Here is a 27,786-nt window from a genome sequence, read left to right on the forward strand (position 1 = left end):
CAAGGTCATAATTATTCTGACCCACATATTGTTCAGAGTAAGCAGAGTAAAAGGGGGGATTGGACTTTAAAAGTGGATTGGACAAGTTTCTGGAGGAAAAATCCATTATGGGTTACAAGCCATGATGTGTATGTGCAACCTCCTGATTTTAGAAATGGGCTATGTCAGAATGCCAGATGCAAGGGAGAGCACCAGGATGCAGGTCTCTTGTTATCAGGTGTGCTCCCTGGGGCATTTGGTGGGCCACTGTGAGATACAGGAAGCTGGACTAGATGGGCCTATGGCCTGATCCAGTGGGGCTGTTCTTATGTTCTTATGGGTGTTTCCTGCAACACAACAACAGAGACCTGGTTGTGTTTCAGACATCTGGATCTACTTGTGTCCATTTGGCATGCCAAGTCCATTGACAGCTCAGCTAGTTATGAAAAAGGCCAGACATTTGTGTTAGAGGTTGGAGCATGATGCTCTCCGAGGTGATTCGCAGTGGAAGTGTGGGTAATAAATCATGAGGTAGCCTATCGCATCTAGAAAGGAAATAATCTAGGGAATCTGTCTGGAAGAGCAGCGTGGAAGTTTTCAGTCTTGTTTGGATACCATGGGCAGCATGATATTGCCCATGGATAAACCACATGCTCATTCGGATGAGGGCTGTGTTAGGAATGAAGGAGGAGCATAGGTTTAAAAGGGAACAAAAGAATTTAACCACAGAATCATAATAACTATATACATCACAACACTATTTAATAACACAATTTCTATGCCACCTTTCACATCACAACAATTTCACTTTGGGGTGAATCGATTATTCCAGAATCTCATAACCTTACCTCCTAGAAGATTATAAGCCTATAACCTTAACCCCCCCCCCCCCCGAGCAGACAGTATAAAAAGGAGTAGGACAGACTGGGAAGGGGATGGGGTGGAACTCACCAAGTACATGCTATGGGCTGGTGGAAGAAAGGATTGGGCTGTTAATCTATTAATCTATTTACCTAAACTTACAGAATTACTGCCCAAACTTATCCCCCACCATTGGTGCCAATGCAGCTGTGCTAATGGAATGTGAGCTGCATCCAGTGGGGGTCTGTGATCAGCTGGCAGGAGGTATGAAAAAATATTTACTTACCCCCCCATGATAGGCTACCTAATTGCCAATGGCTCACCACAGAGCTATACCAACCATTTTGCTGGCATAAACCTGAGGAGAGAAACAGGACAGGGCAGCTTGATAAAGAGGGGATAGGATCTGGTGCATGCTGATGCCGCTGATACCCCCTCCCTGGCATAACTCTGCCACCGATGTGCTGGCACCAATAGAGGCTTGGGAGCTGCTGCTGTGTGCACTGCCCTACTGCCTGTTTGCGGCAGTGGTCCAGCAGCGCGCAAGAGCGGCCCAGCTTTCGGGCTGCTGGAAAGCACCCTTTGTTACTGGACCACAAGTTCTGTGCAGGGCAACCATAGGATTGGGCCCTCAATTGACTTAAGATGGCATCGGTCATATGGCAGTCATATAGATATATAAATACAAGCTTGTCTATAGGCACATCATCTGTATGAGCAAATGCACTCCTTTTTCTTTTATTTTCTTTCACAGTGTACTTTAAAACATGTTGCTTGCTAAAGAGGGAAGAGGAAGTAGCGAGTTCCCTTCCTCTCATGATAAATAAAGTCTCTCCCCAACACACACACTTACATGCCCTCCCCCTTCAACTCGCCTTCAAAATGTGTCTGCGTTCCTTTGGTGAAAGCGGCAAGCAAATGGGTGTGTAGAAGGTGCAAGAGACAAAACATGGTTGTGAATTGCAGTGGCGGAGGCGGCGCTGGTGGGAGAGTGAAGAAGAAGAAGAGCGGGTAAAGTCTTCATAGCTCTTGAAAGGGACCATTTAGTAGCTGAACATCTTCAGCCCCAGCTTGCCAAAAAGCAGGATAAGCATGGCAGTTGGTTGGTTGCCACAGCAACCCCTCAGGGATAATGGAGTCCCAACATTCTATTGATGGGGAGAGCCAAGAGAATGTTTGGGAACCCTAAAGAAACCACTTGAGGAATCTCCTCTTCCCCCCCCCCAAGAGGTAAAAGGGAAAAGAATGTAGAATTACACTTAACCTAGAAAACAAGCTGTAAGCCTGTCTGCTACAACATGGTCTCAACTGCCCTTTGAGTTCTGCCCTCAAGCTCTCCTGAATTCTTCAGCACAACCAAACAAAATCAGTTGACAAAACATGAAAAATGAATGCACATCAAATTACACAGCAACTGGCACATAGAATACGAACACACCTAACAAAGGCATGGAGGTATCAGCTTCCATAGGCGAAAGATGAGAAACCACTTCCTGGTCCATGGAAGCTGACACCACCATAAATGACTCTTAGCTACTTTAGATGTAAAGCACAGGAAAGGATGACATGGACCAGCTTAGAGGTTAGACATGAGCTTCTCTAAAGGTAGTAGTTGTATCTACATTAGTGGCATATGCTACAGCCTCACCTGTAGAGGAAAGATCTTGAAAGAGAAAAAACACACTGAAACCAGGGTGACCAGATCCAATGGAGAACACAGTGCCTATACCTTTAACCATTGTGTAGAAGAGGGAATTTTGACAGGTGCAGCTCAGCATGAACATAAGAAGAGCCCCACTGGATCAGGCCATAGGCCCATCTAGTCCAGCTTCCTGTATCTCACAGCGGCCCACCAAATGCCCCAGGGAGCACACCAGATAACAAGAGACCTCATTCTGGTGTCCTCCCCTGCATCTGGCATTCTGACATAACCCATTTCTAAAATCAGGAGGTTGCGCATACACATCATGGCTTGTACCCCATAATGGAATTTTCCTCCAGAAACTTGTCCAATCCCCTTTTAAAGGCGTCTAGGCTAGACGCCAGCACCACATCCTGTGGCAAGGAGTTCCACAGACCGACCACATGCTGAGTAAAGAAATATTTTCTTTTGTCTGTCCTAACCCGCCCAACACTCAATTTTAGTGGATGTCCCCTGGTTCTGGTATTATGTGAGAGTGTAAAGAGCATCTCCCTATCCACTCTGTCCATTCCCTGCATAATTTTGTATGTCTCAATCATGTCCCCCCTCAAGCGTCTCTTTTCTAGGCTGAAGAGGCCCAAACGCCGTAGCCTTTCCTCATAAGGAAAGTGCCCCAGCCCCGTAATCATCTTAGTCGCTCTCTTTTGCACCTTTTCCATTTCCACTATGTCTTTTTTGAGATGCGGCGACCAGAACTGGACACAATACTCCAGGTGTGGCCTTACCATAGATTTGTACAACGGCATTATAATACTAGCTGTTTTGTTCTCAATACCCTTCCTAATGATCCCAAGCATAGAATTGGCCTTCTTCACTGCCGCCGCACATTGGGTCGACACTTTCATCGACCTGTCCACCACCACCCCAAGATCTCTCTCCTGATCTGTCACAGACAGCTCAGAACCCATCAGCCTATATCTAAAGTTTTGATTTTTTGCCCCAATGTGCATGACTTTACACTTACTGACATTGAAGCGCATCTGCCATTTTGCTGCCCATTCTGCCAGTCTGGAGAGATCCTTCTGGAGCTCCTCACAATCACTTCTGGTCTTTACCACTCGGAAAAGTTTGGTGTCGTCTGCAAACTTAGCCACTTCACTGCTCAACCCTGTCTCCAGGTCATTTATGAAGAGGTTGAAAAGCACCGGTCCCAGGACAGATCCTTGGGGCACACCACTTTTCACCTCTCTCCATTGTGAAAATTGCCCATTGACACCCACTCTCTGCTTCCTGGCCTCCAACCAGTTCTCAATCCACGAGAGGACCTATCCTCTAATTCCCTGACTGTGGAGTTTTTTCAGTAGCCTTTGGTGAGGGACCGTGTCGAACGCCTTCTGAAAGTCCAGATATATAATGTCCACGGGTTCTCCCGCATCCACATGCCTGTTGACCTTTTCAAAGAATTCTATAAGGTTGGTGAGGCAAGACTTACCCTTACAGAAGCCATGCTGACTCTCCCTCAGCAAGGCCTGTTCGTCTATGTGTTTTGAGATCCTATCTTTGATGAGGCGAGAAAGGTGAGAAACAAAAAAGCTGCACCTGACAAAATTCCCTCTTCTATACAATGGTTAAAGGTATAGGCACTCTATCCTCTGTTGTATCTGGTCACCCTGGGCTGAGCAGGACACAAGCAACTTGTAGCTGGCATAAGAACCAAGCAACACATAGCTAGCTGATGAGAAGCAGATAAACTTCATCTGAGCCCAGCAGTTCCCATACCTGAAGGCCAGAAAGCTGGTTGTCACCATATAGGAAGTGGGCCTGAAGAATTAGAAAAAACCCAGCCAAAAAGGGAAGAGTGTAGATAAGAATGAATGGGTGGCAATGTAACTGGGATCACCATGTATAATGAGTTCAGGGGCAGAAACTTGCTTGCTGGTATATCTATGTAGAAATACTGAAGGCCTGCCCTAGACGGGGCAGAGACTTGCCTGCCTGCTTGCCCACTGTACAGCTTTGTCTCTCTTCTACAGAATAAGCTTGGAAGCATTCCAAACATCAAACCTGTTGCATATTGATTTTGCCACACCAGGATGAACCACACACACACACCCTGGGGGCTTTAGCAACTTGGCAAATACAAGGACAGACTGATGCTTGCTGGAAATGCTGCTAGGGACTGCAAACTTTAGTTTACCATGCTGAAGACCCAATGGCCCTCAAGAACACTGAAAAAGCTTCACTTTCTGTTGTATGGAAGTCTAGCCGTAAGGCCTGAATGACTGGCTATTTTTGAGGATTGGTTTTTCCATCATTTTGTACCTGAAGTAGGAGGGTACTGCTCTCAGAACAAGCTGCCCTTCAAAATCCTGCTGATGCTAGATAATATTCCTGGTCATACACCTTTCTTTGATTATTTTCATGCCAACATCTGGATGCGGTACTTGCCTCCCAATTCCACATCCCTGCTGCAACCTATGGACCAAGGCATCATTTCCTGTGGAGTTTGGTCACACAGGCAGTGATTGCTACAGTAGGGACACTGAGCCAGTTCTGGAAAGTGTATGATATATACAAGGCAGTCAGTAACACTGATGCTTCCTGAAGATTTCAATTTCCAAAACGAAGGATGTGCGGAAGTACACTTGCTCCCAATTTGTCCATAACTTCCCTGGATTTGAGGAGGTTGTGGCAACAGTGCTCAACAACCAGGTGGATAAGTGCAGGAAACTATAGTTGGATCTGGAAGAGGAAGATTCCCAGGAACTAATAGAATGCCACTTTCAACAGTTATCTAACACTTATTTGATGGAGCTGGACAATGGAGGATGAGATCCTGAGGAGGAACATAAGTCTGAGGAACCCAAAAGGTTCATAATCAAGGAGCTGCCAGATTGTTTCAGTTTGACTAAGAAGACAGGTTCCGACCCTCAGGACCCAAACATCAAAAGGATTAGCAAGGTATCAGCAGAAAAAAGCAACTGTGCAGACATATCTTGATTGCTTTTTTAAGAGACTGGAGGAGAAAACAGCAGAACATGAAAAGCTAGTGCAGCCTCAGCAAGCCCTGTTAGCCCACTTTTGAAGAAAAGACCACACAAGGTGGAGAACTTGTGCACACAAGTGCATTGCAAATGCATTCTTTTGTATTTCACAATATTCACAATAATGATGATGATGATGAATAATATTTATACACTACTTTTCATTACTACAAAAAGTAGTTTGCAATCTTGTTTACATAGAATAAATAATGCTTTGAGTATATGTAACCTAACATGTAAAGGCCCAATTCTATCCAGATGCTGCACCAGTGTCCATGTTGCACCACCAGGTGAAGGGGCTTCTACACCAGTGGGGCTGTCACACTGGCGTATCTCAAGGATAGGACTGGACCTTAATGCAGCTGGCTGATCTGGGTTCTTTTAAGGATGGAATCTGAGAGAGCAGGGACTTGAAACAGCTTGCCCTATAGACACACAAAAATATGTGCAATGCAATAATGGGTACATTCTAGTGATTTCACTGGGGACATGCTAAACTCTCTCCCACTGAAATCAAAGGTAAAGGAATTGTTAACTTTGGCTGGATCACACCCTAAGATGTGCCAAGCTTCAGATTGATCCATGCACATCATATCATACACCTGCTGAAATTATCTCAGAGACCAGGGGTGCCCAAACCCCAGCCCAGGGGCCACTTGCAGCCCTCAAGGACCTAATCCAGCTCACAGGTAGCCCCTGGTCTCCAATAAGCCTCTGGCCCTCTGGAGACTTGCTAGAGCCCATGGTGGCCCGACATAACTGCTCTCAGCTTGAGGACAACTGTTCAACTTCTTGCGTGAGCTGTGGGATGAGGGCACTACTTGCTGTTTCACATCTGTGAAGCAACAGCGAAGGAAAGGCCGGCTTGCTTTGTGCCTTTTATAGGTCTTGAGCCATTGCGAGACCTACATTTATTCATATATTCAATTACGTAATTTAGTTAAATTTATTCAAATTTGAAATGTAAATTAATTCTTTTTTTTTTCCTGGCCCCTGACACAGTGTCAGAGAAATGATGTGGCCCTCCTGCCAAATACTTGACCAACACGCTTGCCAGTTACCAAGACCACCATCTTGTCTTTTTGCATACCTATAATAGTTTAGCACTCAGAGGCAACTGATGGACTAAAGGATGAGGCAAATACAGAAGTGAACACTCATGCCTCCGAGAATGAATGAAAGAAGAGGAAAGGAGAACAGAAAGTGTTTGTACTACCGTAGGCTCCTTCACGGTCAGATCTTGTCAAAAGCAATATCCAGTTAACAGAGAAAAGTCCACACAACGATTCCCTGTCTAAACACTCGAAGGATCTAATACCTGATGAGGTGCTTGGCAACCTGTTCTAACTCTGCATGACATCACACATAACATCATAAGGAGAATCACAGACAGTGTAGCAGCTTATGCACCAGTCTATGGAAACAAGGCATGCTTGCCAGATCTACCTGCCTTTCACATCTGACAAATCGTCTTCTAGTTTGATTTTCCTACAAAGATTTTTGTAGCTAAAAGCACTGATTTCCAACCCATTCCTATTCTTGGCCAGCCTGCAGGGCACAGCAGCACTAACATAGCCTCTGCTGCATCTTGCAAGCCAGCCAAGGACCACAGTGTGACAGAGAGGTGAATAAACAAAATTTTTAATTACCTACTCTGCCATGCCATGACCCCCTATGTGTCTACTTGGCTCTGCATCAGCATTTTGGCTGGCACACCTCTGAGGTGATCCAAGCAGGTGAGGTGAGGCCAGACGGGGGAAACAGGGTATTGGTGAATAATAATTGCTACCAATAACTGCCCCCTGCCCTCCTTGACATGCTTCTTGGAGGCCCCGATCACCGATCCTCCCTCTCCCTGTTCACTTTCCATTTTCCAAACCAACTCACCTCCTCCGACAGTGGCTGAACACTCCAGTGGTGCATGTGGTCACCAGCCTTTTGCCCTGGCACAGGGTATTCCAGAAGTCTCAACCCCAAAAGAGGATCAGGCACCCCAAAATGTAGGACATCCAATAAAAATGTAGGACACGACAAAATAAAACCTAAAAACGTATGTATTGATTTAATGTGGTTAATTTAAACACCATATTACTTATTATTTAATGAAAACTATATCACATTTAATTTATTACTTTTAGGGCACAATCCTAACCAACTTTCCAGCACTGGCATAGCTGTGCCAATGGGACATGTAGGTCATCCTGCAGTTAGGTGGCACTCACGGAGCCCTCCTCAAAGTAAGGGAACTATCATGTACTTTGCCCTAGCACTGGGACCCACAGTAGCCAACCACAGTGTTTTCCAAAGTGTTCCAATGTCTCCAGGAAGCCCACCAATGGGCTTAAGAGGCAATGGTCCTCTCCCACTGCTGCTCTCCAGTAGCTGGCATTTATTTATTTTTTAAAATGTACCCCACCTTATATCCAGAGACTCAGGGCAACTTACATGTGGCAATTAAAATAATAACAATATAAAATAGCAACACAGAGCAACTAATCCACCATAAGACTCATAAAAGTCTTCTGGAAAAGGCACCCAGTTAGTGGCTATCGACACATCTTGTGGCCATGTATTCTATAAGTTAAGCAGTCAGGCTACAGGGGTTGCTTTTATTCTGCTCTTTGCACTGCAGAACTTTTGGGAGGGTGGAGAAGAGAGGGTTGTGGATTTAAATCAGGGGCAGACAGGCACTGAAAAAGGCTCTTCCAGACCGTCACTGGTCATGTGAAGGTTGCAGTCCTAGGAGTGCAGTTCCATAGTCTAGCTAAACTATGTTATTAGTAATGAGATTCACAGCATTGCAGAAGAAGAACATAGGAAGAGCCCCACTGGATCAGGCCCAGGGCCCCTTGAGTCCAGCCTCCTGTATCTCACAGTGGCCCACCAGATGCCTCAGGAAGCACACAGGACAACAGGAGATCTGCATCCTGGTGCCCTCCCTGGCATCTGGCATTCTGAGGTAGCTGCCTCCCAAAGCCAGGAGGCTGCAATACCTTAAGACGGTGCAGAAAAAATTTCACACAGTTCTCCGTGGAAAACACAGTAAGGTGGCACTCAAGGTTAATCAACTCACATTTGCCCCAAAGGCATCTCTTAGAGCCCAATCCTATGCATGTCTACTCAGAAGTAATTCCCATTAGAGTCAATGGGGCTTACTCCCAGGAAAATGTGGATAGGACTGTAGCCTAAGATCCCAGTCCTATGCATGTCTACTCAGAAGTGAGTCCCATTAGAGTCAAAGGGGTTCATTCCCAGGTTAAGTGTGGCTAGGATTGCATTGCAGCCTTAGGCTGTAGTCCTATCCACACTTACCTGGGAGTAAGCTACTTTGACTATAATGAGACTGACATCTGAGTAGACATGCATAGGCTTGGGCTCAAAGAGATGCCTTTGGGGCACAATCCTAAACAGGTCTACTCAGAAGTAAGTTCTATTGTGTTCAATGGAGCTTACTCCCAGGAAAGCGTGGACAGGATTGCAGCCTAATTACTTGGAAGGACCTAGTGGAGAGCCTTCTCCAGGGCAAGGCGATGCACCGAGCATACGTAGAAGGGGAGGCACAGCGCGAGCCCCGGTTACCATGGGGACACCGTTGCCGCGGTAACGGAAGCAGCAGGCATGCGCAGAAGGACGGGATTGGCGCGTGTACCCGTCCGGTCGCTAGGCGACCGCGTTGCCTCGGAAACGGAGGCAGCGGCAGGCGAGGCCTGCATCGGAGCGGAGCCGCCGCGATGAGCTCCGCCGCCGGCCCCTCCGAGGCCGAAGCCGGTGGCGAGGCCGATCCGGATGCGGAGGGGGCCGTGGGCCCCGGCGCGGCTGGCGCCGGAGCGACGCCGCGCGTCAGGGCGCCCAACCTGGCCTCGGAAGACCCGCAGGAGCGCATCGCCGCCCGCCGCCTCCGCATCGCCGCCCGCCTGGAGGCCAAGCGCAGGTCCGCCGGGGCGCCTGGCGGGGGCGGAGGAGGGGGGCCGAGACGCTGCCCCTGCACAGGCACCCCGAGGACAAGCTGCTGCCCGCGTGGCCCGCCCGAGGCTGACTGGGGGCAGCAGCGGATCCCCGCCCACCCGCTGGCTTGAGGGAGGGGAGTGGTGGGCTGGAGGGGCAAGGCCCACCAACAGCTGGCCCACCACCTCAGGTACCAGCAGGCCCAGGGCTGGCCCTACTCCCGCCCCTGGTGGAAGAGCCCACTTTGGATCCCCCGTCCCCTGTACGCCAACCTGGACCGCCAGGTGGACCTCCAGTGACACATTCCCAGAGCCAGAGCAGCACAATGCCTTTCGGGGTCATCGCTTTATGACCGCCGGCTCATATCCATGGCAAGGGGCACGGTCCTGACCAAGTTTCCAGCACTGGCATAGCTGTGCCAGAGGGGCGTGTGCTGCGTCCTGCAGTTGGGGGCAGTCACAGAGGCCTCCTCAAGGTAATGCAGTGTTCCCTTACCTCGGAGCTGCCCTGCCCTTATGTCGTTGCTGGAAAATTGGTTAGAATTGCACCCAAGGTCAGAGCAGTGTTTGCCTCCTGGATCCCATTTGGGGTCTTGGAGAGTTGGATTGCAACTTCGGAAGGCTCAAGGGTTCCAAAGCACCCCAGGCCTTTGCGCTAAGGATATACAGAACCAGTCTGGTATCAACTTCGGGGAACCCTTGATGGTTTCTAGTGTGGTCCAGGATGAATGTACTCAGGACAAATGTTTACCTATTTTCTCCACCCAGAGAGGCCCTTGGAGAAGACCCTGATGCCAAAAAGTTGGTGGAGGAGGAGCAGAGTAGGAGCCACAAACAGATAGAGGAGAGCAGACAGGTTAGGACAAAATGAGGCACCTGCAATGGACAGTCTTTTAAGTACCGTTCCGCTGTTTTGGGTTATTTTTATTTATTTATTTATTTACAAAGATTATACTGCCTTACCTGACCTAATAGGGAAGCTCAAGGCAGCTTACAATATAACAATAAATTTATACAAAACCAACAACACATCATTCTATCAAAACAATAAACATCTTAGCAGTCCAGCAAACTATGACAACACAACAATTATTGAACAGTATGTCATATATCAAAGTGTTGAGTGTTGCTCAAGGTGACCACTCAGTGACTGTGCAAAACTGAGTGATGAACGGTATGTGCAGCCATCAACAGAGGCTACAGTTAGAGCCTCTATATCATGTCATCCCAACTGAAATGTAAGTCTTTGCAGTAGAAGCCCATCACTGATTCCATTGCAAATCATTAAGAGATGAGATAGTAGGTGTCATGTTTCCATACCTGAATCAGTGTTTCATTTACTCTGGAAGATCTTAGCAAGCATGTGTTTAAAATCCTGCTCTTTCTTGCAATTCCAAATTCCATGGTGCTATGCCTTTCTTTGCTCCGGTTCCAGAGTTGAACAGGGTTGCACCGGGTTGCACCTAAAACTGAGAGCCTTTTCCACAACACAGTGTTTAATCTGGTGAAGTCTGGTTTGAATATTACAGTTTGGTTAGTGAGAGCCAACTGATGTTGAACTTGGACCTGGAAGATCCAGGTTCAGCATGAGACTGTCTCTCAGCCTCACCTACCTCACAGGGTTGCTGTGAGGACAAAAAGGGGAAAGCAACCATATACACCACCTTGAGCTCCTTAGAGGGAGGGTGATATAAAAGTGTGAGAAATAAATAATTATTATAGTGTGTTTACAGTTCGCAAGAAGCAAACACCTCTGGGCCAGAGGAATTCAGACTCACAGCAATCTCAAACATTTGAAAGGCCACACATACTGTTAAACTTTTCGTTGATGCAGCAAGGTATATTGCCTCAATGATGTTATGTCTCCATTAGCTTCACAAGATGAATGATTAATCTGTTTCTGGTATGCTGTTCCTTATCTGTTTAGAGGCTGGCTAAGCTGCTGCTTGATGGTACACAGCTTGTGACGAATATCCAGGTGGCTGCTGATGCTCGGGAGGCACACAGGCGGTCGGAGGAGGAGGAGCTGAGCAGGCAGAGGTAAGTGTGAAGTCCAAGTATCCATTGGCATTGTGGAGGATTTGGGAAACCTGCAGAAGAAGGTTGAAGCCACCTGATATTCAGAAACCTGCTTATCTAGAAAGGCCCAAGGTGCAAACCTGATATTTGAACCAGAGCAAGGGAGGCTGGAGTATGTGTCAGCAGAGGATCCTTGTGAGTCATTGGGCGCAATCCTAACTGGAGGCTGGCATAACTGGCCCGGGAGGGTCACAAATGTGCTGTAAAGCGCACCCGTGCCGACACAAGCGGCAAAGATAGGCGTGGGGGTGTGTGGAGGAGGCATTTCTGGGTGGGGGGAGGGTGAGTGATGGCCAGCCCCGGGCAGGTGCACGAGGAGCCGGGGGCAGGGCTGGAACCTAGCGGTTATGCTGGATCCAAACCCCTGTTCCCAGGGAGAACGGAGCGGCTTCAAGCCGCTCCGCTCTGCTCGGACTTGTGCCACCTCCAGAGGAGGTGCAGGTCCAAGGAGACCCATTGGGGCAAGCAGCCCTTACCCAGGGGTAAGGGGAAGAGTTTCCCTTTGCCTCTGGCTGAGCCGCTGCAGCCAACAAAGCTGCGTTGGATACAGCGCAAGCCTCCTGGCTTGCCTGCTCCAGTGCCGGTTTGGATTGCGCCCGTCGTCTGCCCCAGATTTTCACGCAAGCTCAGCTTGAGGAAATTCTCTTGCACTGGCTGCTTGCAGGGTTGAGAAGCTGGAGAATGAAGCCAAAGCCAATCAGGACAAGTTTGACGAGATCACCTCCAAGTGGGCTTCTGCCAAAGAGAAGACCATTCCTCAGGACCTCTGGGATGTGCTGAATCTGCAGCAGCAGCATTGTGCAGTGCTGATTGAGGAGAAGAACAAGCTCATTAGTGAGTTGCAGCAGGTGGGTCCAGAAGTGCTGTAGCAGAGCTGGAGCAGGCCGGCTTGGCCACCACCCCCAGTAGCTTCTCTCTCTCTCTCTCTCTCTCTTTTTCTTTGCTGTGCCTCTGCAGGCATTGTAGCTTTAGTGGTACTTGAAGTGCTGATAACTTTCCCAGTGGTCAGCTTCTGTAAACCCCATTTTTGTCTTTAAATTACACAAGCAAATGGCCCTACAACATGATATAGGGTCACTCTTTGGGAAAAGAAATGACAACCAGCAGGAACCACCCCCTGGGAAAGTAGCTAGCACTTCAGATATTGCTTCGATGTCCCTGCCCACAGAGGCACAGACCAAAAAAGTTTAAAATAAGAGAGTGAGAATTCAGTTTGCATTTGAACACATTTTCTCACTGGCTCAGCTTGTGCTGACTTTGTTTTCTCATCTGGGATTTTTGCTTCTGGCCCAGATAAGAACTGTGAAAGGTGGGGTTGGGTATCAGATCAGCTCTCCCATCTCTCATCTAACCTTTAACCTTTCCGAGTCCAAGCTGATGCATGTTTACTCTGAAGTAAGCATCATTATAGTCAATGGGGCTTATTCCCAGGTAAGTGTGGATAGGATTGCAGGCTGAGTTGCTGTTAACTTTGCTAGAATTGCTTGAAATTTGGACTCTAGTAAATTTTAAATTCTGTTGATGCTGTGCACATCCCAGCCACCATGTCCTCAGTTCTGCTGCTGGTGGGGTGGGGGTTAACCTTACCTGAGTGAATGCCAGCCTGAGGGGTGGGGGGTGCGGGGAGCCCTGCAGAAGTTTTGGCTGTGGGCACATCATTAAGAGTACTTCAAAATGTATTTCTACGCTATTGAGGGTCACAGCTGTGTGTGTGTGCTCATGGGGAAGCACACAGCAGGTGTGACTGAGGATAATGGAGCTGATGGTTGCTGGAGTGTTCATGCCAAGGAGTGTGTTTAGATTAGAAAATTGAGAATGAAGTGTTGTGGGTCTAAATCTACAACCAGTGATGGGTGAGCCCCCTTCACCTTGATTTGGATTTGTTTTTTATTTTAGTGGGAAAAGTGTGTCTGTTTTCTGAGATTCTCTCCTAAGAATCATAAGTTTGTGTATGCTGATTGTGCTGTTTGTGAGCATCATCTTTTTTTGTACGTCAAGTTTTCATTCGGTGGTTTAACAACATATCTATTTATTACAGTCCAGTCATAGGCACTCAAACTGAGAACAAAATCTAAAAAAAAAATACAAAAAAGCCATAGTTCATCTCAGCAGAATAGCATGGTCAAAACCCCCCAATTTAAATGATATATAGTAAATGCAAAAACAGCAGTAAAATGTCAACAGCCACTGGAGTTAACCAAGTCCTGCAAATGCCTGACAGTCCAATTGTATGCATGTCTACTCCGAAGTAAGTCATATTATAGTCAATAGGGCTTATTCTTAGGAAAGAGTGAATAGGATTGCAGCCTGAGAAGCTGAAGCTGAAGAAGGAAGAATGTATGTTTAACTGATGACAGGAGGTGTAAATTGAGGAAGCTGGTCATCTTGAGCACGTGTGCCACACTTGGAAAGCCCTGCTGTGCACACATCCTCCATGAGAACCAGTGCGATCTAGTGGTTGTTGTGTTGGATTTAGATGGAGGAAACCCACATCCAAGTCCCTGTTCAGCTATGAAGCTCATTGCGTGACTTCAGGTTGGTCACTGTGTCCCTCAGCCTAACCAACATTACATGGTGTTTGGTGAGGATAAAATTGAATGGACATTCTCTGAACTTCTTGGAGCAAGGGTGGGATGCCATCAGGTGAGGGGGGGGGAACAGACCAAGCAGTAGCATCTCCCTTGAGGATTAAAGAGTAGGGATGGGCATGTTTGGGGAAAAGGCTGCCAAATAATGTTCAATTGAAGGCTATGCATCTGTTGTTGAGTATACTTTTGTGTGATGTGTGCTGTTTACACAGCCAGGGCAAACTTTGAAAATGAGGGTTTACACTGGCACGGCAAGTATCTGCTCTCAATGTATAAGAGCAAATTCAATTAGCCCTTCATAGCGTGGTGGAATCATGTCCAATTGTATTGTGCAAATTTGACTCTCTAGGAGCTGAAGAGCAAAGATGACCAGTACGTAAAAGACCTCAGGAAGCAAACAGATGACATTAATTTGCTGCTGGAACGAATGGAAGAGCAGATCCGAAACCTTATGAGAAACTATCGCCGAGAACTTTTGCAGATTGAGGTATTGTTTTCTGTGCTCTCCCTCTTCGAAACAAAGCTTTTCTCCTACAAAGGTAGCTCTTTTTTTGTATCTATGTATAAGTGGTTAAAACAGAGAAGAAAACAACATTGCCTCTGATTTATTTTTTATTTGCTAACAAAGTAGATTAAAAAGGCCATAACACAGATACTAAAAATGTCAAATACAACAGAATTGAGAACCAAGAGCATCAAATCAGTTTTACTGTTCCCACATGTAACTTGACTGTTGAAAAACAGGCAATAAATGTCTGTCTCTGGAGAGGGAGTTCTGGATACCACCACTGAGAAGGCCCTTTCTGTGCCAGGGACCAGACTGAGGGTCCAATCCTATCCAACTTTCTAGCTCCAGTATAGCCACCGTACAACCCTTTGGTAAGGGAATACATGTTCCCATACCTTAAGAAGGCCCCAGTGACTGTCCCTTCACCACAAGATGCAGTGCACACAACTACATATTGGATAGGATTGGGCCCTGAGGCGGCAATCCTTTGCACACTTTCCTGGAAGTAAGCCAAGCTTAACACAATGGGGCTTACTTCTGAGTAGACATGCATAGGATTGTCCCTAGTGAAGGGGACAAAGTGCTAACACCCAATTGTATTCCCTCCACCAGCGCCAATACGGCCGCGCCAAAAAGGTACAGCCACTGCATCCTGGGGGTGGGGGTGGGGGTGGGTCGCTGACCTAAGGGCAGACAGGAGATAATTTTTATTTAACTTCGCGTAGGCCCTGGGTCTCCCTATGGGTCTCCTGGGACATATGCTGCCTATTTTGGCAGCATATTTCTGAGGAGGAAAAAGGGCAGGAAGGTTTAAAAAGGGGGGATAAGATCCAGTGTGCACCATTGCTGCTAGATCCACCACCTCCTGCCTGCTCCCTGCCCCCTGGTTCCTTCCCCTCCCCACCCAGAAACATCCAGTTTCTCCCTCGACCCACCCCCACTGCCAACTCACTACCACTGGCAGACAGTGGGCTCTCTGTCTACCTGTGTGCACATCTGCCAGCCATTGTTTTTGTGGCCTCATTCTTCTCACTAGTAGAACCTGCTGGTGGAATGCATATTCCACCAGCAGAGCCAGCAGGAAGGATTGAGCGGCAAATCATGTGCCTAGCCCTATCTTTAAAGCAGGTGGGAGAAGTAACCCCACTCCTAGACCACAAAATGGAAAATGCATTCAGTACACGCTTATGTTTTTACCCCAGACCTGAGTCTTGGCATTGCAAACAGATTTTGAGGCTGAGCTGTGGGTCTAACAAAACCCTCCTAGCTTCCCTTTCCTGACTGGGATGGGAGCTGCTCACATCAGACATCTTTTGCAGAAAGCTTTTGAATTGGAGCGCCGTGATCTACTAACAAGCAACAAGAAGAAGTGGGAGCAAGGCATGGCGACCCTCAACAAGCAAGAGGTGAGGGGCCAGAGGGAAGCAGCTCCTCAGAGAAGCCTTTGGAAATGACATGTGCACTCTGGCCCTGCTCACTGACTGATTTGCTTTGCATTATGCCATAGGAGCTAAGAACAGACCTTATGCGGTGTGTGTGTGTGTGTGTGTGTGTGTGTGTCAAATTTTGCACTTTGTACTGAGATTAGTTGAAGGCACTTGGGTCTGTGTCATTGAGGTCTTCTGTTTCCTGTTTCCTTCTTTCCAGCCTTTTTGAGTTGGGGTGGGGGGAAGAGGGGCAGTTTAGGGCAAATACACAAGGCTGTGACCAGACTTCAGTTTGGTGAAATCACGTGGCCAGCCGGGTTCGAGCATGCTCCACAGCCAAGCAGCACCTTCACCTTCATGTTCCTGCTGCTTTCCCCTCAGCTGGAGTTCATGATGGCCCGCCTCAAGAAGGTGGAGGAGTATGAGCGGGAGCTGAACCAGCTGCGGGTGCAGGATGCTGAGGAGTACAATGTTATCAAGATCAAGCTGGAGCATGATGTGCAGGTATGGAGCAAGAAGAGCTCAGAGGTCCTGCTTGGAGAATAATATGGAGGTGATAGTCTCTTCTGGAGAGAATCCCTTGTGAAGGGTCTTTTGTTTGTGTGGGGGAGAGAACTTGGCAACAGGGTAGTTCCCTAGCAGTGGGAGTGCCTGTAGCAAACTGCCTGTTTGAATGCATTTCAGGGTGTGCTAATATCCTTGCACAAAAGGGGGTATCCTGAAACCTCCTTGGGATTGTCCTGTCCCATGTGATTTAGGAGTCCCTTCCCAGATTCCTCAATGGGGGACAGAAGCAATTAGAGTCCCAGTTGTACCACAGTACCCAGTAGGAATGGGATGGCCAAGTTGGGTCTGGAAATGTGAAAGTTTTTATTACATTTGCCAACTTGAACTTCCACATCTCTCTCTCTCTCTCTCTCTCTCTCTCTCTCTCTCTTTAAATGCATATCCTGCCTTTCCCATTCTGGAACACATGCCCAAGGCTATTTATAAAGTTCTAACTCTAAAATTAACAATGTATAATATAATTAATGGAAATGATAAAACCATTGGGGAATGACTATTCTGCACTAATTGCAGCTTCTGAACCATCTTCAAGGACAGCCCCATGTTACAGTAATCTAGTCTTGATGTCACTAAGGCATGGACCACCATGGTCAGGTCCAATCAACTCAAGTATGGCCGCAGCTGGCGCACCAGTCAAAGCTGAGCAAATGCAACACTGGCCACCACTGCCACCTGGCTTTCCAGAAAGAGTTGTTGTGGGTCCAGGAGCACTCCCAAACTCTCATTCCTGCAGGGGGAGTGCAACCCCTTTCGGAGTGGGCAGATGACTCAGGACCTGCATCAAGTATATCCTGACCAGGAGGATCTCTGGCTAGTGGTGGACCTTGTGCTTCCATTTTAACTTATCCCTTGTTCCTTTGGCTGCCAGATCTTGGAGCAACAACTCCAGCAGATGAAAGCTACATACCAGCTGAACCAGGAGAAGCTGGAGTACAACTTCCAGGTGCTGAAGAAAAGGGATGAGGAGAACACTATCATCAAATCCCAGCAGAAGCGGAAGCTCAATCGGTAAAGGTTCTATATGCAGTCAATGCCATCTGGCAGGATTTAAGTCTGCTGTCTTTGATGTTGAAAAGCTAGGGCCAACCATGGTTTCCCTGCATGTCTGGTAATGTTTGGTAATATGGCATGACACACAACGCAAAGGTGATGCACTGTTTCTGCATGGAAGTGCTGTCTGTGTAAGAAAAGCCTAGTTTGTGAAGCTAACCTAAGAATGCAAGATTCTGGGAAGGATGATGAATAAATTTTTTTTATTTATTAAGTATTTTATTTATTTATTACAGATATAGGTAAGGAAAATGGGTTAGACTTTGGGCAGGTACTACACAGATTACACATGTGAATATGGCCCTAGATTACAACATGCATTATTCAAGAAAAGAAAAGCAATCAAACGACTGAAAAAAACACGATAATCTTCAATACAAAAGCTATCATATTTGCCATTATAAAAATTTAAATTTATCTGAACACTCAATATTGTTTAACTGAAATTATCTATCGAATCATAAAAAGGCTTCCAATATTTTCTTACTCTACCTAAATCTCTCTCTTTCATTCTTTCTGTTAAAACTTCCATTTCTGCTATTTCATAAATTTTGTCTATTAAATTTTCTCTAGTTGGCACATCTGTAGATTTCCATTTTTGTGCAAACAGTATTCTTGCCGCTGTAACAATATGTACAATAAAGTATTTTCTATATTGATCTTTAATTTTTGATGTCACATTTAGGAGGAATATTTCTGGTTTGAATGGTAATACACAATTCAATATCTCTTGCAAGAATTTATGTATCATTTTCCAGTATTTCTTTGCTTTTTCACATGTCCACCACATATGATAAAAGGTTCCTTCAACCTCTTTACATTTCCAACACTTATTTGATGACCCAGAATACACTTTTGCTAATTTCTCTGGAGTTAAATACCATCTATAAAACATTTTATATAAATTCTCTTTAAAAGACACTGCTTTAGTTATCTTAATATTTATATTCCAAATTTGTTTCCAGTCGTCCATCGATATATTATATCCAAAATTTTTTGCCCAGCGCACCATTGCATCTTTAACTATTTCATCCTCCATTCTTATCTCCAGGAGAAAATTTTACATTTTTTAAAATATATTTCCCCTCATCAATCAAAAATATTTTATCAAAACTTATATCTTTTTCATAAAAACCTATTTTTTGGTCTTCTCGTAATCTTGTTCTTATTTGCATTTCATTCCACCAGTCCAATTTTATTCCTTTCTCTTCTAACTCAAACTTACTTAAGGTCTCTCCTTTAATATTCAACAGATCGTTGTATGACTTATTTTGGTCTTTTTAAATCCAGTTCGGATTAGTTGCTATTTCAAGCGGTTTTATCCATCTGGGTAATTTAGAGTATATCTTGTATTTTATCTGTTCCCATATCCAAATTAAAGATCTTCTTAAAATGTGTTGTCTAAAATATCCATGCTGTTTGACTTTATCATAAAACAGGAATGCGTGCCAGCCTATTTGTAAATCATGTGCTTCTAAAATTAAAATTTTGGAATTTAGTATGAGTCCCCAATCTTTTATCCAGTTTAGGGTTGCTGCTTGATAATATAATTCCCAGTCTGATCATCCAAATCCTGCTCTTTTTTTATCCTCTTGAAGTAATTTCCGTCTTATTCTCGGTTTTTTACCTTGCCAGATGAATTAGGATGGAACTTTCTCATCCATGAAGGGTTTTAGATGCGCAGAGGATACAGCTTCCTGCTGAGTCACAGCCCAATTCTGAACTGCCCAGTGCTTGGGGCTGCTGCAGCGCCAAAAATGGCTGCCGCAGCATCCTAAGCACTGTCTGGGCAGCACTGGTGGCTCTTTGGGGGAAGGGGCAGTAAACTGGCATGCACTGTTTAGGATTGGGCCCTCAGACCACTGCTTGGTCAAATTCAGGATTACTGACTCTGTCTGGCCTTCTGCATGCCAAGGAGGTGCTCTGCCACTGAGCTATGGGTGCCTATTGCAGCCCTGGCTGCCATCCTCAAATGCTGTCTGGCTGACTTCCCTGCTTCTGCCATAAAGCCCCTTCTTCCTTCCTCAGGCTGCACGATGTGCTCAACAATCTGCGAATGAAGCTGGCCAAGCAGATAAAGCAGTGCCGTGAGGAGAACCTGACACTAACTGCTGACTACAAGCGGATTGTGGAGCAGTACAAGGACTTGCAGAGAACCATGAGGTGAGAGCTGTGTGGGGCAGGAAAGGTGGAAGGGAGCATGTGGGGAGCCCTGGTGACTTGGCCCAGCAGGCAGCCCTTGAAGTAATGCAAGGGCTTAAACCTGCTTGGAGTCTGCGCACTTTCAATCAGGAATCTTGTCCCCTAAACCCGCATCCAGGACAAGAGAGGAAGACACTGGCCTTACATCCTAATGAAGGGGAGAGCAATCTGTCTGTGCTTAGGGGCACTCATCTCCAGATACATTAAAAGCTTTGTCCAAGAGTGAGAGTTTTAAAGACAGAGTCAACTGGCAGCATGCTATGTGGGGCTGCCCTTGCAGACAGCCCGGAAGCTTCAGTTAGTTCACAAAGCAGCTGCCAGAGCACATGACTTTACAAGTTGCCAGTTTGCTTCAGGGCTCAATTCACGGTACTGGCTGTGACTTTTAAAGACCTAAACAGTTTGGAGCAAAAGTGTCTCCAGAACTACCACCCCTCCATAAAAACCTCCCCAAGAACTCTGCTTCCTCACCCCACCCTCCTCTGCTGCTACCTCTGTGAGCTGGATATTCATGGATAGACTTTCTCGGTTGTGGTACCTATGCTCAGGAACCAGCTCCCAAAAGAGGTTTCCCAAGCACTGTTGCTGCCCATCTTTAAACAATTTTGACTCGACTCTCATTTCCAGATTAGTGTGTTAACCAGATTGAAATCACTGCGGATACCTTTATGTATTTGTGCTGCAGTTGTAGTTCCTAAAGTATAAGGGATTTTTGTAGCTGTATTATATTTTTTAAGTTGTTTTTTGTTGATTTTATTGCATATGGTACTCTTTTAACTATTGCTGTATGTTGCCTTAGATGTGCTGTAGAAAAGTGGTATACAAATTAATGCATCACCAGCTTCAGCCTGTGAGGAAGGGGAGATCTAGACTGATAGACTCATCCAGGGGCTGGATGCCAAGTTTGCCAAGTCTCGCCCAGTAGGGGATGCTCTGGCTGAGAGCAGCACTCAAGGGCCTCCGGGTGCTTGCCCAGCCCTGGCATTTGGAGATCTTTGAACTGATAGGGCCAGGAACTGAACCTGGGTTCTTCTGTATGCAAAGCCTTGCTCTCCTCCTGAGCAAAGGCTCCTCCTCAACAGAATATATTTGAATGGCCCCATGAGGCTGCCGTCTTACCTCTTATGTCTGTTCAGACTGGATCTCCCCTCCAGTGTCTCTCCCACCACATCTGCCAGAGAACGTTTCAATTAGAAGTGCTGGGACCTTCTGGCTGCACAACTGGTGTGCTTTCACTGAGCTGTGGTTTCTTCTCAACACCGCAGTTCTGTCCCACACTGCCCAGTGTTGAAAGCAGCTTCCAACCTTGAATGAAACGGCTTTTTACCATCCCTGCCTTTCTCTTTACACAGACACTTTGCTATTCTGGATGCCCAGCATTTCCGGGATGTGTGGCTGATGAATGAGGAGGAGGCCAAGGGGCTGATCCGCAGAGCTCTCAATGCTGACCATGTCATCCATGCCCAACAGTTAGGTTTACCCTGGGAGGAGCCTGACAGCTGGGTCCTCCGAAATGTGGGGCCTTTTGTGTACCAGAAGAAAATGAAATCGGCCTCTGAGCTGGCCCGGGAGGTGATGACCCCAGAACGTAAGTCAGGCTTCCTTCCAGTTTCTTGCTGTGATGGCTGTGTATATTTTGTTCTGGAAGCCACATAAGTAGGGCACTCAGATTCTGTGATTAGAGGGAGTTGTGTACATAGAATTCTTTCAGTGTGCTTAGTTTTTACACCAACTCTTTTGATTCCGTGATTGCAAAGAAATGGAATATCTTTGGCAAAAAAGAGAGTGGTGGAGTGTGATGTAGTGGAGGGTGGAGAGCAGTATATGTGGACCTTTGTGTGCATTTCTCAGCAACAGAGGAGAGAAGTGTGCCTTTTGCTGGATGCTTTGGGATATGAAATTCTTCTAGCAAAGCAATCCAGATTCTGCTCCGTGAAAAGCCAAATGTTGCAGTTGATGTGCCCTTAGCAAATGTAGACATGTCCCTTTTACATCGTGAGTTCTGCTTCTGCTCAACAATTGGAGTGGCACAGGACTACACAGGCCACTTAAGCCCGCCCTTCCCTTTGCCCACTGGAAAGCTCTCCTGTTCATTCCTACCATTTCACTAGATAGTGTGTTTTTATTCAAGCAGATTTGTGAAGCCATAAGAACTTTAAAAAAAATTAAGGCTGAGATTCTCAGGAAGTGGAACCCAGCATCAGATTCTGAACTTAGAATTGTGGGATTCACACAACTGGATCGTGGCACTTGTCCGCCCTTTCCCAATGAAGGTTGATTCCTTGGCTGGCCCTCCCTAAGTAGCGTGGAAGACTGTCTCTTTTAAAGAAAAGGGGACTAAGCAAAAGTGTGAAGGAGAGCATAAGAGCAGGAGTGCTCATCAGTGTGTCTCCCTGGCTATCTTTGCTGTGTTGTTGCCTCCTGATGTGCCTCTTTCCTGCAGCATGTCAGTCACCCCAGGAGGTTGCCTCCTCACCTAGGGGCAGCCCACGAGAAGAGAGAGAAGCAATCCCAGAGGAGGAAAGCAAAGATGGAGCTTCCAAGGAGGCTGCAGATCCTGAGCGTGAGATCACAGCGCCGTGGCCGATTTCAGCCCGGACTCTCAAGCGCATCCTGGAACTCCTGTGTGACGAGTCGGTGAGCCTGTGGGGCAGGCTGGGTTGGTTGTTGACTGTGACTGCTGTTTGGGGCTGTGCCCTCGCCCTGCCATCCCCTCCTGAGCCCCTGTCCATTCCGCAGTTCCTCTGTCTTTGTGGCTCTGTACCCAGAGAATCTCTTGCCTTTTGTCTCCCTCCACTGCTAGGGTTTCCTGATTGAAAGCAAGCTGCGGGGCCTCCTCCAGCCTCTGGAGAAGCACGACCGCACCCTCATGAGCCTGGATTCCATCTTCATGGTGAGTTCCATTCTTGTGCCACTGTCAGCCAGGAGTGCTTTTGAGACAGATAGATCCCAGACAGATGGTCTCAGGAGAAAGCCCACTGGCAGTGCAGAAGAGCCAGTAGGGCATAGCAGTTGGGGTGCTGGGCCAATCCTACTCAGCCAAGACACCCAGGTGATGTTGGCCAGTCACCATCTCTTGGCCTAACTGGACCCACAGGATTGTAGTGAGCTCAAGTGCGGGTGGGGAGAGAACCACCTATGTCCGCCTGAGCATCTTGGAGGAGGGAGGGGAGTTGAAATCCTTGCCAAGCTTGATTTGGGGGCTCTGCCTGAGGTTGGCTGCCTCCACCCATTAAGGCCCTTTCATTTTCTTAAGTGATGCTCTGTTTTGAACTCTGCAAACAAGATGTAATTATCTCTCAAAAAGAGAGCTTCTTAGAAGTCTATCACATGCTCTAACGTGACCAAGAAACTGACTCACCCCCACCCTCACCCCCAGGCTGACTGGTGCTTATAAGGGCTAATGCAGTTCTCGCTGGCTCCTGTTGAGCTCTGCAGGACAGATGTCACAAGATCCAGTGAGGGGCACAAATAAGAAAGGACAAGGACTGCTTCTTGCTTCAGGTGCAGGATTCGCTGGTGGCAGGTTTAGCCCACACACACACACACACACACACACACACACACACACACACACACACACACACACACACACACACACACACACACACACACACACACACACACACACACACACCCTTCAGTGTGTGCCTTTGCTTTCTCTAAGTGAATGGCCTTTTTCCTTTGCAGAAAAAGGTGAAGTACATCCCTTGTAGAACATGTTGCAGTGGGGCTAAAGCACACTCCACCCTTGGTTTAGGCCCCACTGATGGGGCTTCCATGGAGGCAGAGGAGGTGCAGTTTGTACAGGAATACTCTACCCTAGCAGTTAGCAGGCCCTCACTCTCTAGAGTTACACCCATGAATCGAAATGATTGGCAAATATATGAGCTACTCAACATCATTTCTTTAAGTTAATTCTGTTCTGCTTTTCCTTTCCCACAGCCCCCCCCCCATCAGCTTACAATATCCTAACAATAGAAACCTTAGTACAACCACGCACCTTTCTAGCCTTCTTTTCCAAAATGGTGCTGCTCATATGCCTTTGCCAAGGGTCAGCAAAACTGTGGCTGAAAGGGAGGATGGGTTGCACTGTGTCCCCTTGGAAATGATGCTGCCACAAGTATTCAGGAAAAAGGAGAGCAGTGGGGGGATTTTGTATCTGTTTGCTGCCTCTTGCCTTTCAAGCTTTGCAAGATCAAATTGGAAAAATACCATAGCGGTCCAGTCCATGTTACTTTTTGATTGTGTGAAAGAGCTGAAACTTGTGGTCCTCATTGCTGCACTTGTAGCATGCTATGCTGCAGGTCTTGCTGCATTCATAGTTAAACACAGTTATTCTGTGAGTTAAGCATTCTCATTCTGTAAGTTAACTCATTCTGTGAGTTAAACACAAAACCCAAACTTGGGAGCGATATGAATGCACTCCTTTGGCAATTATTCTGGCCAGGGGCAATGGACCACCCAGGTGCTCCTGTTTTCCTCAGAGTTGAGGCTGACCAGTGCGGCTCACCCCTTCCCCAGCTACCCTGGGAGGTGCAGTGCAGAAACTTGCCCACTTGGACCTGGCATTGACCAGCAGACTGAGCCTATGGGCTTTCTCCACCCCTTCCTAGGCCCTGTCGATTGATAATGAAGATGATGTCTACAAGATGGTGTCATTCTTCATGAATTTCAAGGCTCAGCAGGTGACTTCTAGTTTGGTAAGAGGTGGGAGTGGGAGGGGATTGTATAGAAGCATTTAAGAATTGCCTTGGTACTCAGGCGGACTGTCTCAGTTTCCTGTCTGTTTAGCATAACCAGACAGCAGTTCTGGGGAGACTCACAAGCAAGGCATGGTGTGAATATCCCTATTCAGATGTTAGACACCAGTAGACTTATGCCACGTCCACTTCTCTTTGAACATGTCCTTCTCTTTCTCCCCTTCAGCTCCTTTCACTCCCTTGTTGGCCTGGCTCACACGTTTTGGCTCCTTTGAGCCATGATTCCTGGGGTAACCAGCTTCCCTTGGAGAGGACTGGTAGAATTGAACACATGAAGCTTCCTCCTGTGGAGCTGGACCCTTGTCCTGCCTACAGTGACTGGCAGCAATTCACTTGGGTTTCAAGCAGGCTCTTCCCAGCCCCGCTTACAGATCCAGGAAGGTGAACCTGGACCCTTCTCTGTGCAGAGCAAGGGCCTCACCACTGACTACGGTCTTTCTCCTGGTGTGCCTTGTGTCTCTCAGGAGACAGAGGAAGTGGTGGATCCAGGTCCCAAGGAAGCCCTTCCAGATGCAGTGACCACAGAAGAGAAGGAAGAAGAGACCTCTTCAGTTCAGCAAGAAGAGGATAGAGCTCCCCTGGGCCCAGTTGTGTCTCTTTCTGCCATACAAATGCACCCCAATGACATCCTTCAAGCTCTGAAAGCCTTTGTGCAAGAATTCCAGGAACCGAGGTAGACTGGCAGCAGAGGACAGGGATGGTTTTGGAGGCTGGGATGTGTCTGAAGGGGCCTTGACCCTGAGTGGTTATAATGATTGGGGGTGGGGCCCTGGTGCAAGCGCAGGTGCCTCCCACCTTTGCTCAGGGCAAAATGGTAAGATCTGCCACCACAAGGACAAATCCAGGCTGAGGAAAATGCAGAAAGCCTCCCTCCCAGGTACATGGAGAACTCCCAGAAATCTATGTTGTAGTCACTACACACTACAATGTAGTGTTTAGCCAGTGGTCTAGGAGGAGGGAATGTGCCAACTGTAAGGTTTGATGAGGTCATTGGCCAGTGTGATTGTGTATTTCACAACCACCTGATCATCCCTGCCTACCCTCCGACTCTGTCAGTGAGCTGGATTGCCCAATAGACTGGTTTATGCTAATCTCAGCAGGTGTGCGGACTTGAATCCATTGCTCTTGCTGGGTCCAGATGTGAAGGTGATCAATCCACAACCTTTCTACCTGACCATGCCATCTTTTAGTGCTATGTTTTCAAAGTGCCTCAGGAAAGCTCTTTTGTTTTGAACCCTGTGCTGGGGTTTATCCCAGAAGAAAGAAGGGGGAGAAAGTTGGGGGAGCTCCATCATCCCAGTGGTTTCCAGCAACCCTGAGATTGCTTCTGAGCAGCCACACAATTCTTCACCTAATCCCAAATTGAGACTAAGGGAACAACCCCATTTCCCCCACCATGCAAAATTGGCAGGGTGCATGTGCGAGGATTAAACAAGGATGCCTTGTTGGCTGGGTTGGTAGAGTGGTAAGAAGGCACCATATTTTTGCTGGATGTCCATTCCTCTAAGCAAGTCATTTCTTGACCCACACATCATTGGTGTTTGAACAAGACACGAGTGATGCTTATTGACACACCAGTGCATTTTCCACAGAACAGACATGTGGTGACTCCTTTTGGAGTTCGCATGCTGGATGTGAATTGGCCTTGTCTCCTGCCAGTGGCTCCAGGTGGTCAGGTTGACAGAAGGGGCATTCACAGGAGACTCCTTCCCAAGCATTGGCGTTGGGTCTGATGCAGGGGAAGGTGGCCTGTAACAGGTTTTAGCTTCAATTCCCAGCCTAATAGGCCCTTCTCCTACAGGGAGAAACACCCCATGGTGAAGAAAGTGTGTGAAGAGCGGGACAATTCCAAGGACTCAGAGTACTGGGATGCACTGGCCCACATTATCCCAGATGGAAAGCTGAAGCTATGGGATGCGCTGGTGGCTGGCTTGGAGAAATATTAGTAAGTGATGGCACCCAGCGGCTCTTGCACTTCTGTTCAGAGGGCAATTTGGGGGTGTTATGGATCCCTGTGCAGGAGAATGGGTGGAGCAGGCTGGAGTCCAGTGGCAGAGACCTGCTCTTGGTTATCAAGAGTGCACCTTGTAAAGATGTTTGTACTTAGGATGGCTCCTGATGGTGAGATGGTGAAGTGCTATTGCTTCAACTGCAGGGGTAGTTGGTCAAATCCTACTGAGGTTTCCTGATTGTAGCCAGATTCAGAGCACAAGTGCAGAGGTGCTTGGATTGGTTTGGAGTCTTGCTTTTCTTTGGCTGATTTGGCCTTTTTTGAGTATATGAGGAAGCGGAGCTGAACCTCCCTCACTCAGTGTCTGCTAAGTCCATCTGAGTTTCTCTAAGGGCTTGGGATCATTGCAGAAGGAACCAGGGATGTCTCTTTGGGGCCCAATTTTTGTTTCCCTTCTCCCATTCCTGTCCAGCCACATCCTCACTCAGAGGGCAAAGCTGATCACAGAGACAGATGGGCTACACCAACAGAACTCGGAGCTCAGGATGCTGCTGCACCAGTATCTCCACTCCCCAGTGAGTAAAGGGATGAAGACCAAAAGGAGAAATGGAGCTGCACAAGATGGGGTGTCCACGTTGGGGGGAGCTGTGTTCTGGGAGGCAATTCCAGAAACAAGGAACAGCAAAGGAGGAAAGGTGTAATCTGAAAATCTCAGTGTTTCAATACTACTTGAACTTCAGAGTATGAGGAAGCAGGGCAGTTAGGATTGGGGAGTAATGCTTGTCTCACCATGTGTCCACAACCTGGGATGATTGGGTCTTCACATGGTTAGAGCCTCCACATATGAGGCTGTGAGGCACTCCCCCCAAGTCATTGGCTTTCTCATCCAGACTAAGGTGGGGGAAACACTTGAGCATTGCTCATTAAGTCTTTAGGACAGGCTGCACAAGAGTGAGCTCATCTATTACTCTTTCCACAGGTCAATGCCGAGCTGCTGATCCCTCCCACCCATCTGCTGCAGCTACAGATGAATAAGACATGAAATTCTCTTCTGCAAGAAGTGCGGAAACCAGGTTGCTTTCCTAGCATGAGATGCTTTCCTCATCTCTTCCTTACATGGTACATGAGTTGGAGCAATTCCTGCAAGCCGTGGTGGGGGGAGAAGGAAGAGCATACTGAAG

At 47.2% G+C, this 27,786-nt stretch overlaps 1 protein-coding gene across 1 annotated transcript; it reads left to right on the top strand.

Annotated features, from left to right (window-relative positions):
* The first annotated feature begins 9,056 nt into the window (after positions 1 to 9,056).
* Positions 9,057 to 27,647, top strand: DRC1 (dynein regulatory complex subunit 1). Its single transcript, XM_066623817.1, has 17 exons — positions 9,057 to 9,457; positions 10,239 to 10,326; positions 11,398 to 11,510; positions 12,214 to 12,397; positions 14,487 to 14,624; positions 15,965 to 16,051; positions 16,454 to 16,576; positions 17,508 to 17,647; positions 19,718 to 19,852; positions 21,244 to 21,483; positions 22,417 to 22,528; positions 22,695 to 22,784; positions 24,508 to 24,579; positions 25,119 to 25,327; positions 26,456 to 26,599; positions 27,078 to 27,180; positions 27,585 to 27,647. The coding sequence occupies exons 1-17, from the start codon at positions 9,057 to 9,059 to the stop codon at positions 27,645 to 27,647; spliced, it is 2,442 nt and encodes an 813-aa protein (XP_066479914.1).
* Positions 27,648 to 27,786: the final 139 nt, after the last annotated feature.

Source organism: Tiliqua scincoides, chromosome 1 (genome assembly GCF_035046505.1).
Source record: "Tiliqua scincoides isolate rTilSci1 chromosome 1, rTilSci1.hap2, whole genome shotgun sequence".
NCBI lineage: Eukaryota > Metazoa > Chordata > Lepidosauria > Squamata > Scincidae > Tiliqua > Tiliqua scincoides.

Bases quoted from the DNA above. Each gene is read 5' to 3' on its own strand.
- DRC1 (XM_066623817.1), top strand. From the start codon at position 9,057: ATGCACCGAGCATACGTAGAAGGGGAGGCACAGCGCGAGCCCCGGTTA. The intron at 22,785-24,507 runs GTGAGTTCCATT...ACCCCTTCCTAG, and splicing joins GCCTGGATTCCATCTTCATG to GCCCTGTCGATTGATAATGA. The intron at 24,580-25,118 runs GTGACTTCTAGT...TGTGTCTCTCAG, and splicing joins TGAATTTCAAGGCTCAGCAG to GAGACAGAGGAAGTGGTGGA.